Source organism: Ctenocephalides felis, unplaced genomic scaffold, assembly GCF_003426905.1.
Source record: "Ctenocephalides felis isolate EL2017-DRISC unplaced genomic scaffold, ASM342690v1 CF-g0.4_SCAFFOLD_01604, whole genome shotgun sequence".
Taxonomy (NCBI): Eukaryota; Metazoa; Arthropoda; class Insecta; order Siphonaptera; family Pulicidae; genus Ctenocephalides; species Ctenocephalides felis.
The window spans coordinates 8,407,923-8,420,820 of record NW_020537758.1 but is presented as its reverse complement, the minus strand read 5'-3'; the positions used below and the strand labels follow the sequence as shown (position 1 = coordinate 8,420,820).

The 12,898-nt window shown below is 27.3% G+C and overlaps 1 protein-coding gene across 1 annotated transcript in view; it reads left to right on the top strand.

Annotated features, from left to right (window-relative positions):
• Window positions 1-9,451, top strand: part of LOC113373313 (fat-like cadherin-related tumor suppressor homolog) — a 72,570-nt gene extending 63,119 nt beyond the window's left edge. The window contains exons 36-41 of the mRNA XM_026613621.1: window positions 724-1,149; window positions 3,033-3,194; window positions 3,266-3,370; window positions 5,053-5,247; window positions 6,810-7,031; window positions 9,189-9,451. Of these exons, the coding sequence (XP_026469406.1) occupies window positions 724-1,149; window positions 3,033-3,194; window positions 3,266-3,370; window positions 5,053-5,247; window positions 6,810-7,031; window positions 9,189-9,451 (1,373 nt within the window). The remainder of the gene's footprint in view (window positions 1-723; window positions 1,150-3,032; window positions 3,195-3,265; window positions 3,371-5,052; window positions 5,248-6,809; window positions 7,032-9,188) is intronic.
• Window positions 9,452-12,898: the final 3,447 nt, after the last annotated feature.

Here is a 12,898-nt window from a genome sequence, read left to right as displayed (position 1 = left end):
AATCTGAAATTTTATTACATCTATCAATGCTGGTGTTAGAAATTTTATAATCAAAAAGTATTGGAACGCGCTTATGTGAAAAACTAAGAATCTTGCACTTTGATATATTCAAATGTAATTTGTTATAGATACACCAAGAGTGGAAAGAGTCAAGTTGAGACTGTAATAATAAGCAGTCATCAATAGAATTTATTTTGAGATATAGTTTGAGATCATCTGCAAAGAATAAATGTGGACAGCTAATAATATCAGAAATGTCATTAATAAAAATAATAAATAGTAGTGGACCAAGAATGGATCCTTGAGGAACACCTGAACTGATATTTTCAATGTTGCTCAAGAATCCAATAAGATAAACAAACTGTTTGCGCTTATGAACATAACTCTTAAAAAAATAAATAAGTGAAGAATTAAGACCAATCTTAGATAATTTAGTAAGAAGAATGTTATGATCAATTTGTCAAAAGCTTTACTGAAATCAGTATAAATAACATCAACTTGTCCATTAGTATCAAGATTCTCAGCTATATATTGTTTAATACATATTAAATTTGTTATCGTAGAACGGGCAGGCATGAATCCATGTTGATTAGTAGAAATTAAATTTCTCACAGAAGGAATTAGTTCTCTATAAATAATTTTTTCAAACACCTTAGCAAAGTTTGATAATAATGATTTATAAAGATTGTGTTGAATAATGTTTTAATGAAGTTGATTTTGTAGGTCAAAACTGTGGTAATGCCTTGCACCCGACAGCAATTACTTCAAACATCTACAGTATAACCTGGGAAGAGCTCATAGGAATAGTGAGCGTAGGATCTTTTATCATTTTAGTAGTAATAATTTATGCTTGTTACCGACGTTGTCGGTACAAACGATCGCGAGAACTCACAAATAATATAATCAACGAATCGTCTATGAATCATAAAGAAATCACAACGCAAAATCACAATCATCATGCTGAATTCAAAAGGGGATCCAAAATTAGCAATTTAGAAGCCATAAGAAGAAACTCGGATAATGTTAGACCTGTGTCCTACGCCCCTGGAATAATTTCGCCTCCTGATATCCAGCTGCCTACATATAATGTTATTTTAAATAATTTGGATACTTTAAGGAGCTATGGATCAGCTGGAGACGATTTAGCAGGTAAACTGACATAGAAATTGACATATAATCGAGTTTTTGAGAGAACGGAGTATCGGATTTGATTGATCTATAAAACATTCAATTTGTAATGATTGGGAGAATAGGTGATTAGTTTTTGGCAAAGACAGGTCCCGCCATTTTGAAGATACAGAGCTAAATGTGCAAAAAATTGCAGTTTGTGAGTGTGAACTAAGCGTCCGATTTGAATGATCTAAAAAGCTTTCTGCTTGTATTGACAAAACAATTGCTTTTGAGGATGAAAAATATTACATCTTTTTTTTATTTTCCATAAAATATATTTGTAATTTTGGATTAAAAGTTCAAAAAATCACTCAGGCTAAGCACAGTCTAAGCGCCACTCTGGTACAAATGTTTACCCAAGTGCGTTTAGACTGTTTATGTCTGGAGCACTTTTCCAATTTTGTGAGAAAACTATTGAAAAATGTGAAAATGACATCAAGCTAAGCACAGTAAAAGTGAAAATGTCGCACAGAATTATTTGCAAATGCGTTTAGACTGTGACTATACCGGGGCACTTTTTCAATTTTGTGTAAATTAGGCAACTATTTTTTTTGAAGGCTTCAGGTGGATTAAATAATTCCTCTTTGCAAAAAATTATTACTTACACATATTGGTTGAATAATTATTGCCTTAATAAATAATGAAATAAATTTTTGATTTTATTTTTTTATTTACTCTATTATTTCTTTAATTATTACAATAAATTTTAATTTTTTAAAATTATTTTATATAAATCAAATATTATCTAATTCAATAAATTATATTACAAAAATTACCTTAATAATAATATTTTTATCAATAGGAGGTTTACCTCCATTTTTAGGATTTTTTCCTAAATGAATTATTATTGAATCTATAATTAATATAAATATAATTTTTTATTCTATCATTATAATTTTATGTACTTTATTAATATTATATATTTATTTACGATTTGCTTTTTCTATTTTAATCATAAATAAGTTTTAAATATCATAAATTTTATTTATAAATTTTTTAAGATTAATTTTTCCATTTTTATTTCTTTTTATAATTTAAAGGTTTTAAGTTAAAAAAACTAATAACCTTCAAAGTTATAAATAAAGAATTTCTTTAAACCTTAGTATTAATACTCCTTTAAATTTGCAATTTAATATCATTTTTGACTATAAGATTCTGATAAGAGAGTTTTTACTCATAAATAAATTTACAATTTATTACCTAAATTCAGCCATCTTATCGTAAAATGATTATTTTCTACTAATCATAAAAATATTGGAACATTATACTTTATTTTAAGATTATTAATTCGAACAGAATTAGGTCAACCAGGGTCATTAATTGGAGACGATCAAATTTTTAATGTAATTGTAACAGCTCATGCATTTATTATAATTTTTTTCATAGTTATGCCAATTTTAATTGGAGGTTTTGGAAATTGATTAATCCCATTAATATTAGGAGCCCCAGATATAGCCTTTCCACGAATAAATAATATAAGATTTTGACTTTTACCTCCTTCATTAATTTTATAAGGTTGTCAAATATCTCCCTTCCGCCTTTTTGTATTATAAACCTAGAGCAAAAAAGCGGAAGGGAGATATTTGACAACCTAATATTACTTTCAAGAGCTATGGTAGAAATTGAATTCGAAATGAAATGACGATTGTAATAATTGATTTATGATTTACATTTGATTTGCTCAAATATAACAAACAAGATAGCAAAAATAATGAAAGTTACAGTATTTGTAATAATGTATTTGAAAAAGGTTAAATATTCCACGAATATTTCATCTCATTACGGAAAGTGCCAGCAATTTGCCTTAAGGCACTATGCCATACACGACTACTTTTGATATTAATTTAATGGTGATCTTCTAGGTGATAATAATAGCTCAGTGCCTTTAGACTACGTTCGAAATTTAAATCAGCCTCAAAATTTGGCTGCTGGAAGTACACCAGCCGATGTTGAAAGTTTGCATAAACCATCTTGGACGGAGCAGATGCACATGCAGACTTTCTCTGATAGCAAAATTAATAATGGTAAAATAAAAACACACATGTATACTAAAGATCTTGATGTGTTGATTTATTTATATATGTTTTTTTTATAGATTTAAAACGTCCAATAATAACAGCAGATACCACGTTGAAAAATTCATCAGCAAATAGGAATACAGGAATTCTTGCTGGACGTTTGAGTCAACAATCAAATCGTGGTAAAACTTAATTATATTATATCTATATATATATATATAAATCTCGTGTCACGATGTTGGTTCGCGATGGACGCCCAAACTACTGAACCGATTTTAAATTTTATTGTCTCATCGTGTACATATATATCCAACTTAGGTTATAGGAAATTTTAAAAAGTAAATTTAAAATATAAATATATAATTTTTATAAATTTCTAAAAATTTTGACAGAAAATGACCAAAAAAAAACAAAACACTAAAATGACATATCAAAATTTAAGGAAATTTCGATATATAATTTTTGAAAAAAAAAATTGACATTTCAAAAAATAAAATTCAAAAACATGTACATATATAGCAATATCCAACATTTAAATCCAAATTTGATGAAATGCTATATTAAAAATCACTGTTTATAGTTTTAAATCAAATTAAAAATCAATGCTTAAAAATTTAAATAAATGTTGACATGCAAAAAAATTAAATGTCATTTGTCAATATTTATGAAAATAATTATATAAATAGATTTACGATTTAGATTTAATTGATTAGCTTACCAAATTATTTCGGAAACCAAAACTTCATCAAAACATTATAGATCAGAGATAACAATAAAAAAGCGGCATATTTAATTTAAAATTAATCATAAACAAAATTTTGACATTTCACAAATGAATTAATTATTCCAAGTTATGTTATAGGCAATATTGCCAAGCAAATTATAGATACAAAACATTATTGTAAAATAAATATTATCACATTATATTAATTTTGGACCAAGAAGGAAATATTTTGACATTTATAAATTTAGTGCTTATTGGATATATGAAATTGACATTCACTATTTTTCAATTAAATGCAAACGTAAAAAATCAAATATTTATATAAAAAATTGTATATTTAGATAAAGTACTGCGTCGATTTAGACTAAATTTTAATTTATTCTTTAATTAAAAAAAATGACATAAACAAAATTAAAATAAACAAAACAATATGATGGAATTATTTATCGGAAGTTAAAGAAATTTGTGTAATTAAAATATAATATTATTATTAATAAATCAGTTAAGATATATTTTGATTGTCATCGCAAATGCTAATCTTACAGGAAATTGTAACCTTTTAAATGGAATAGTACAATCTGAGGGTATCATTGGAATCTGACAAAAACAAACTAGACAAACTAAATATTATATCATATTATATTAAATTTTGACCGAAAAGAAAATATTTTGACAATTATAATTAATTTGAAATAAAATGCAAATTATTTCCACAATATTTCTGTGTTGATTTAGCCAAACTTATGAATTTAAAAATTGATGACTTAAATATTTATTGATGAATTAAAATAATTATTAATTTATTAACAAATAAATACTATTTGAAAGAAAATTTTATTGACATATATGACATGACAAAAGTATAATAAACAGAAAAACTATGATGCGAGTGAATTAATTTTTGAAGTATGAAATGTCAAATAATTTTGAAAATTTTAACAAGTTTTTAATTATTTGTCAAAGAATCAGAGTCCAAATCTATTAAATATTAGATTTTTGGCACTTTTATTAATTTTTTATCAATGTAGGCATATTTTTTATGGCAAAACAACGTTTGCCGGGTTAGCTAGTATATATATATATATATATATATATATATATATATACGAATGTTTTTTTATAATTTTTTTATTCCTTTAGCCTTGCTCAATTGCTCAGACGACGACACTCGTACCCAAACGTCTTATCATTGGGATTGTTCAGATTGGGCAAGACGTAGTCAGAACCCTCTTCCTGATATAACAGAGGTTCCAGGGGGTGAAATGCCTGATTCTTCCAGTTTTCACAGCAATGAGAGCAACGAATCACACCGACATTCTTCTATGAGGGACCAAGGTAAGAAAATAATTAGACAAAATCTATTGTTACTGGGCTTTGTCGGTTTTCGAAAACAAATGTAGCCAAATATAAAAGATAAATGAAAGCGTTTTGATTCTTGAAATCATATCAGTTCAATAGCATTTTATATCTTATCAGTCTGTTTTCTGGTTCCCAGAAAGGTTTTGTATATATTAGTATAGATTTTTATACCAGTATTTTAATTTAAATCAATCATTACTCTAACTTTCCCTACGGGAAGTTAAAAATATAAAATTTCTTCTTATTATGTTCGAAATAAAAATTCTTTAAAAGTACACTTCGTAATGACTTTATTTTCACTTTATTTATATTAGGTTGTCAAATATCTCCCTTCCGCCTTTTTGTATTATAAACCAAGAGCAAAAAAGCGGAAGGGAGATATTTGACAACCTAATAATTGCAATTTTACAAGAGGTAAATTAAACAAATTATTTCTGACTAAATACTTGATCAAGGTTAGTTACAGTGTTATCTCTGTAAAAAATCTACCATGAATTTTATATTTTGAATTGATTAATATTAGTTAATGCAACTATTATTTCGTATAAATTTTAAAATTAAAAATAAGATATTGCTGCATATTTTTGAAATTGTATATTAAAGAGAGTTTAAAAAAAATATTTACAAGTTCATGAGATGGACAAGATATAACTACTGTTATTTCATAATTTATAAAAATATACTGTTGTTAATATGAAACATGCTTTTTCCATGAGTTTTTTTTGAAAATATCTCAGAATATCCTAAATTGTTGTCAGAAATTCTATTCTAATTCTAATTTTGAAGAAGTAACTTCCTCTACTCAAACTTAAAAAAAAAGAGTTTTAAACCCTAGAAGTCACAAATTAAAAAACAAAAAACTTAGAATTATTATATCAGACTTTAAAAACAATTAAGCATAATTTGGTCGCAATTAGAATGTTTAAAATTAATTAATTAAAATTGCACGGAACAGACAATACCCGAGTTTAGCTTAATTGTTTTTAAAACTAAAATTGATGTTAACAAGTATGTATCAACATATCTCTAATATTTTTTATTTTTTTTAATTTAATGATTTTTTTATTTAAAAATGTATTATTTTTATTTATTCGAAAACTTTTCTTTCACTTTCATAAAAATATTTTCATTCTTATAGGTTGTCAAATATCTCCCTTCCGATTTTTGTATTATAGACCAAGAGCAAAAAAGCGGAAGGGAGATATTTGACAACCTAATATATGTGAAAATAATGCATGAATAACGAATAATCATTTCCATAGTTATTTAAGCAAGATAAACCATTATTTTTTAGTTCGACTAATTAAAATTAAAATAATTTTGTTTACTATCTATAAAATTGAACAATAAATAAATTCAGTCAAATAGTGTTCTAAATTACACTAAATTTGCGGATAAATTACAGAATATTCGAGCAAAAATTTATTTTCTAAACGGTTAAAACCGGTTTTTTAGTGAAATTAAAATTCGAAAACCGGTTTTCTGGAATGTCGGTTTTTGTATAAACCCTAATTGTTACTAATTTTTCTTCTACTTAGGTCAAGCCCATATGGATATCAATCGTGGTGACATCCAGACCTTAAACGAGGAAGATGATGACAAAGGTGAGGAATCAGAATACGTTTGTGATTCTGAATATGATGAAAGATGTAGTGAACCCCAGCAAAGATCTTCGTCGAGAATTTATGACAACGATTTGTCTATCGGAGGTGGCCTTAATTCCTTAGACAGTGGCAGTGATGACTACGCTTACAACCCTGGTAAGATAAAAAAAGTGTGATTGTGATTGAAGCAAAAACTCATTTGCTACTATACAAAGTAGCAAATTTAAGTTAAGTAAAATTAAATACTATTATATTATATTAGTAATATGGCAACACTCGTCATGCACACACTTATTAGTGTCAACTATTATACACATTTATATAATGATAAATCATAAATTATATATTTATAATAGAATTATAAAATATGTATAATATTTGAAAATTAAATTATCTATAAAGTTGTCTAACATTGTAATGCCCTATAGCAATATACGGTATACTTTAAAATCGTTATTAAAAATAAGAAATCATTTCAAGTCTAAGCTTGTCATGAGTTCCAATGAATTCTGTACATTTGTTCACTTTTTTTTATAACTTTAGAATCACGCGTTGGATCTGAATATAATATTTTACAAATTTATTCATCAGTATTAAATAGTCTATAAATTTTTCCCGGTATGCTCATAAATTGAAACCTGCGAACAAGAAATATCGCTAATTTTGTTTAAATTATTTATAACTTCGAAACTATTTGGTAGAATCAAAAAGTGTCTTCGGGAAATTTATACAAAATCAAAGAGCCTACGACATTTTCTAACAACACAATGCCCTATAACAACTTAGAATACTCATAAATGACATGAATACAAACAAATTTGCAAAGGGGCGGCGCTTGTGTGGTAATTTTATTTTAAAAAATATAACTCTTAAACTATTCGCTGAAAGTAAATGGTATACTTGGCAAATTCGTACAAAATTAAATAATCTATAACTTTTTCTAATAACAAAATGCTCTACAGCAACTTTGTATACTCTAAAATTGCATTCGAAAACAAACAAAAAACCCTTAGTTAAAGTCATACTTCAAATTCGACATGATCGATTTGACATTGTAATTAGCATTTAGAAATGAACCTTCATTAGAGAAATGAAGTGAATGCTGATTAATAATTTCTATAATATTCGTTCATACAGTGGATTATGTTAAACAACGCCTAAACAAATATTGTTTTCGTAACTTCACTCATCATGTAATAATTGTGTTTGAAGAACTTTATGTAATTAGAATTAACATACATTCATTGACTGCTTGTATTTTGTTTTTACATTTTCGCTGGCGATATAAACTCATTCTTTGAACAGCTGTAATCTCTGTCTTGCTTAAAAAATATTTTCCATTTTAATAACTTCAAAAATTTATAGAAACTACAAGTGCATTTTTGATTCTATTTTTAGTTTTGCTCGTCAGTAGAGTTCCTTTTTAATGTTATTTTTAGATTGCTCGTCAGTAGAGTTCCCCGCCTTTTTCATTTTTAGTTTGGTCCTCAGTGGAGTCCCATTTTCTTTCATTTTTAATTTAATTATCAGTAGAGTATTTTTTTTTGTCTTTTATTTTTCGTTTTGCTCGTCAGTAGAGTTCCTTTTTAATGTTATTTTTAGATTGCTCGTCAATAGAGTCTACCTCCCTTTTTCATTTTTAGTTTGGTCGTCAGTGGAGTCCCATTTTCTTTCATTTTTAATTTAATTACCAGTAGCGTTTATTTTTATTTTATTTTTAGTTTTGCTCGTCAGTAGAGTTTTTTTAGCTCGTCAGTAGAGTCCCTTTTTTTTATTTTTAGTATAGTCCCTTTAACCTTTAATTTTAATTTAATCATCAGTAGAGTCTTTTTAAATTTTATTTTTATTTTGTTCGTCAGTAGAGTCCCTTGTTATTTACGAATAATATAGAAATAATTTCTGATCAATAAACTTACGTTTAGTATAAATGTATACATTATTTTATTATTTTCAAGAAACAGAGTAAAATATTCTTCTGATTGAGGCATTTTTTATTAAACCAAGATTTGTATTAAGATGTAACTTTAAAATGTTTATCTATTTATGCCGATTTCCTTGTTGATATCGGTACGCATACAACATTGATCCCGATACGCATACAACAATAGATCTCTATTTACATACACGACGACTAATCACAATCGACCCGTATAGAAATGATATCATCGAGAGCGAATGACTTTCACTTGACCTTGCCGTAACAATTTCCGTTGCATTTGTACGGATTTACACCCTAGTCGCGCCTAAAAAAGTTTTATTTTAAAACTTACAAAAAAATAGTATTTTGGAATCTACATGTCTATTTTCCACCAGGTTCATCAAGGTACCTGCAACATCCCAATCAGTATTTACCAACCTACAATATCCATAGTGAAACTGAGGCAGAAACGACGTCTATAAATAGTCGTGTTCCTGTCAATGGTTTGCATCATAGTGATCATAGGATAGATGAATCTGATGATTACGATGATGATGATGAGGTGCCCCAGTATGGATTTCCATCTGTGCAGAATCACAAGAGGAGAAACAGAAGGCTGAATGGGGTTCAAGGCAACAAAGGTAAAGGAAATACGTAATATAAGTTACGTAAACCTTAAGGCACGATACACCACTAGTTTTAGTGATTTAATTAATATAGTAAATCTAATAATGTCTAAAAATCTCAAACTCCGTGAATTTATACATATATAACTATAAAATAAATATTTTTGCAATCAGAATTTCTTAAGAATCGTTTCGGCGCATATCGCGCTCTGCTTTGCGTCCGAACGAACTCTATGCAATTGCAGGGTACTATTAGCGTTACACGCGGGTGTACTGGCTCTGTTTTTCTCAATTTTCCAATGTGTTCCACTAAATTGATTTGAACAATATTTGCAGTACTCTAAGAAAAAACAATAGGCTTTCGAATAACGCTAATTAGAAAGTGGTCCAAATAAATGCACTACCCGAAATAATCAATTGAAAAATTATTTTGTCTTTTTCAGCTAATAGTAAACGATTTTTTTGAATCGATTGTTCTACATAATGTGGTCTGAGTTAATGTGAGTAGAATCACGTAAAAATTTTTTTGATATCTTGTATGGTTACTCCAAAAAGTAAGTTTGAAAGAAGGGGCCACTTTGGCATATTTTCAATGATATCTCGGCCATAAGATGAGGTACAAAGTTGAAAATTGGTATATCGGTTTTTATCAAATAGACCTATAAAATGGCGTATAAATTATTCAAATACCAGGGTGGAGCCGATTCTGTATGGCAATGCGCCCATACCCTTTATAAAGCACTTGCTGACCCAGCAAACGTTGTTTTGCTAAGTAAGGTGTATTCTAAACAACTTGTAGAGAATCAAAAATATTAATACTTGTGTATAAGGATGTGTTGTTTGAATGCTATATACAATGAAGAATTATAAAAACAATAAACCGCATTAGTTTTTCTATATTTTGTCAATGCAATCAAACTGGAAGATTTATACACTTTCTATAGAAAACATGGTATACTCCAATCCAAGTCTTTTTTGGTATTTCGACTTATTGATTACGTTTTAAGTTTTTCAGATTCTTTTTGAATTCTGGATTTTGTGTATAATAGTAAATAATACTACTGAGCTTATACAAAATTTTCAAATTTCTGCAAGGTGAGATAGAAAATGAATTAAGTATTTCTTCTTTGACCTGCTTTTTGAAAAGTTTCAAGTAACATTCGTTGAATTAAAGTAAATTTAATAAAAAGTATATATGTACAGCAGGGCGAGGCACAAAGGTCCAATTTGACTTTGAGCAAATATAAACTATATTGTGAAAACTATAACAATTATATCACAACAAATAACACATATCAAACGAACAATTTTCTGACTACGTTTAGTAAAATGCCCTGTATAGGGTAATCCACCTAACATTATTCGTTTTCATTTTCATTTTTTTCAACGGTCAGCCGAGGCTTTTTTTCTTCATTTTTGAATTAAATTATTAACTGAATTAATTTCATTATTAACTGAACGGATTGTACTTTCAAATAGAAATAGAAATTTTAGAAAATATTCAGTAGTTTGTAAAAAAAATTAAGTTATTTGGCGGACCCTATACTTCATCATTGTAGAAATGTGCTTTTTTGATGTCTTTCAAAAATTTATCTAGAACTTTTTACCCTATAGGCGGGGTAACTTGGAACGCGCAGGTGGCAAAAAGGTTTAAAGCCTTATTATAATTTTAAAAGTATTTTACAAAATAATTACACTTTTAATTAATGCTAAAAAACTACCAACGGAAGAAAATACTTTTATTATGGATTTTCAAAGATTACTGTTTATCTCCCGATAGCAAAGTCATAAGAATCACGGTTATAGCTGGTTATACATCTTTTTTCCTCTATTTTCAAATATTGTTGTTAAACAATCCATTTCTAACCCCGGACCTTCATATATTACTATAAATTTTTCGATAATTTCTAGGAAATTGTAAATGAGAAAATGCTATTCGATAAAATGTCTCTTTGATCGATACCAAAGTTAGGTTTTGAATTTAAAAAACATAAATAAAAAATAATATAACTTAGAAAATGTTTTATAAATACCATGATTATATAATTATACAAATGAGATCTTTCAGAGCACTGTGTTTGAGAAAAATATGATTTGCTAAAAAAGAGTGCTACAACGCCAAAAAGTGCATTTTCATATTAAAATTTCAATAAAGTTGATATTGTTGAGTTTATAGTAACACTTGCGGCCCTGTTACAAGATTTTACTGAATTGCAAATTTATAGCTGTTTTTGTAAGAAACATGTATGATTTTATATTTTTATAATTGAGTACACATATTAAGATATAACATACTGAAATTTTGTAACTCTAGTATGACGTTTTATATTTTTAAATATTTTTCAAAATATTCATCAAACCGTAGACTTGCAAGTATTGGAAACTAGATATGCAAGAGTGCATTTGTTTACAAAATTGCACATTTATAGCTCTTTTTGTTAGAAACATATGTGATTTTATATTTTTATAATTGAGTACATGTATTAGGTAATAACATACTCAAATTTTATGGCTCTAGTGTAATACTGTATATTTTTAAAACATTTTTCAAAAGCACTTCTCATATCATATCCAACTGTCGATTCGCAACTAATAAAAATAGAGTATGCAAGTATGTAGGCATTTACAAAATTGCAATTTTTTAGTTTCTTCCGTTAGAAACATGTATGATTTTATATTTTTATAATTGAGTACACATATTAAGATATAACATACTGAAATTTTGTAACTCTAGTATGACGTTTTATATTTTTAAATATTTTTCAAAATATTCATCAAACCGTAGACTTGCAAGTATTGGAAACTAGATATGCAAGAGTGCATTTGTTTACAAAGTTGCGAATTTAGACCTTTTTTTTGTTAGAAACATACGTGATTTTATATCTTTATAATTGAGTATATATATTAGGTAATAACATACTAAAATTTTGTGGCTCTAGTGTAATACTGTATATTTTTAAAACATTTTTCAAAAGCACTTCTCATATCATATCCAACCGTCGATTCGCAACTAATAAAAATAGAGTATGCAATTGTGCATTGCAATTTTTTAGTTTCTTCTGTTAGAAACATATTTGGTTTTATATTTTTATAATTCAGTACACATATTTAGAAATAACATACTATAATTTCATAACTGTATTACAACGCTTTATATTTTTAAAATATATTTTAAGCCGTCAATTTACGTTTACTAACTTTTTTGTATATAAATAACTACGAACAAAACTACTTACTACAATTCAATCATAATTGAATAATATTCACGTAAAACATCCTATTAAACGTAATTAAACATCATCTGTCAAAAACGTTTGACATTTCACGTATTAGCCACCGTCCATCGTTTTATTTAAATTAAATAAAAAATAGTAATAGTAATAGTAAAGTTTCTATGCGGTTTTGAAAATATCTCACCTTTTCGACAACCTACTGATTAGCACGAATTTTTCAAGACTAAGACTGGCCAAATCGGTTTA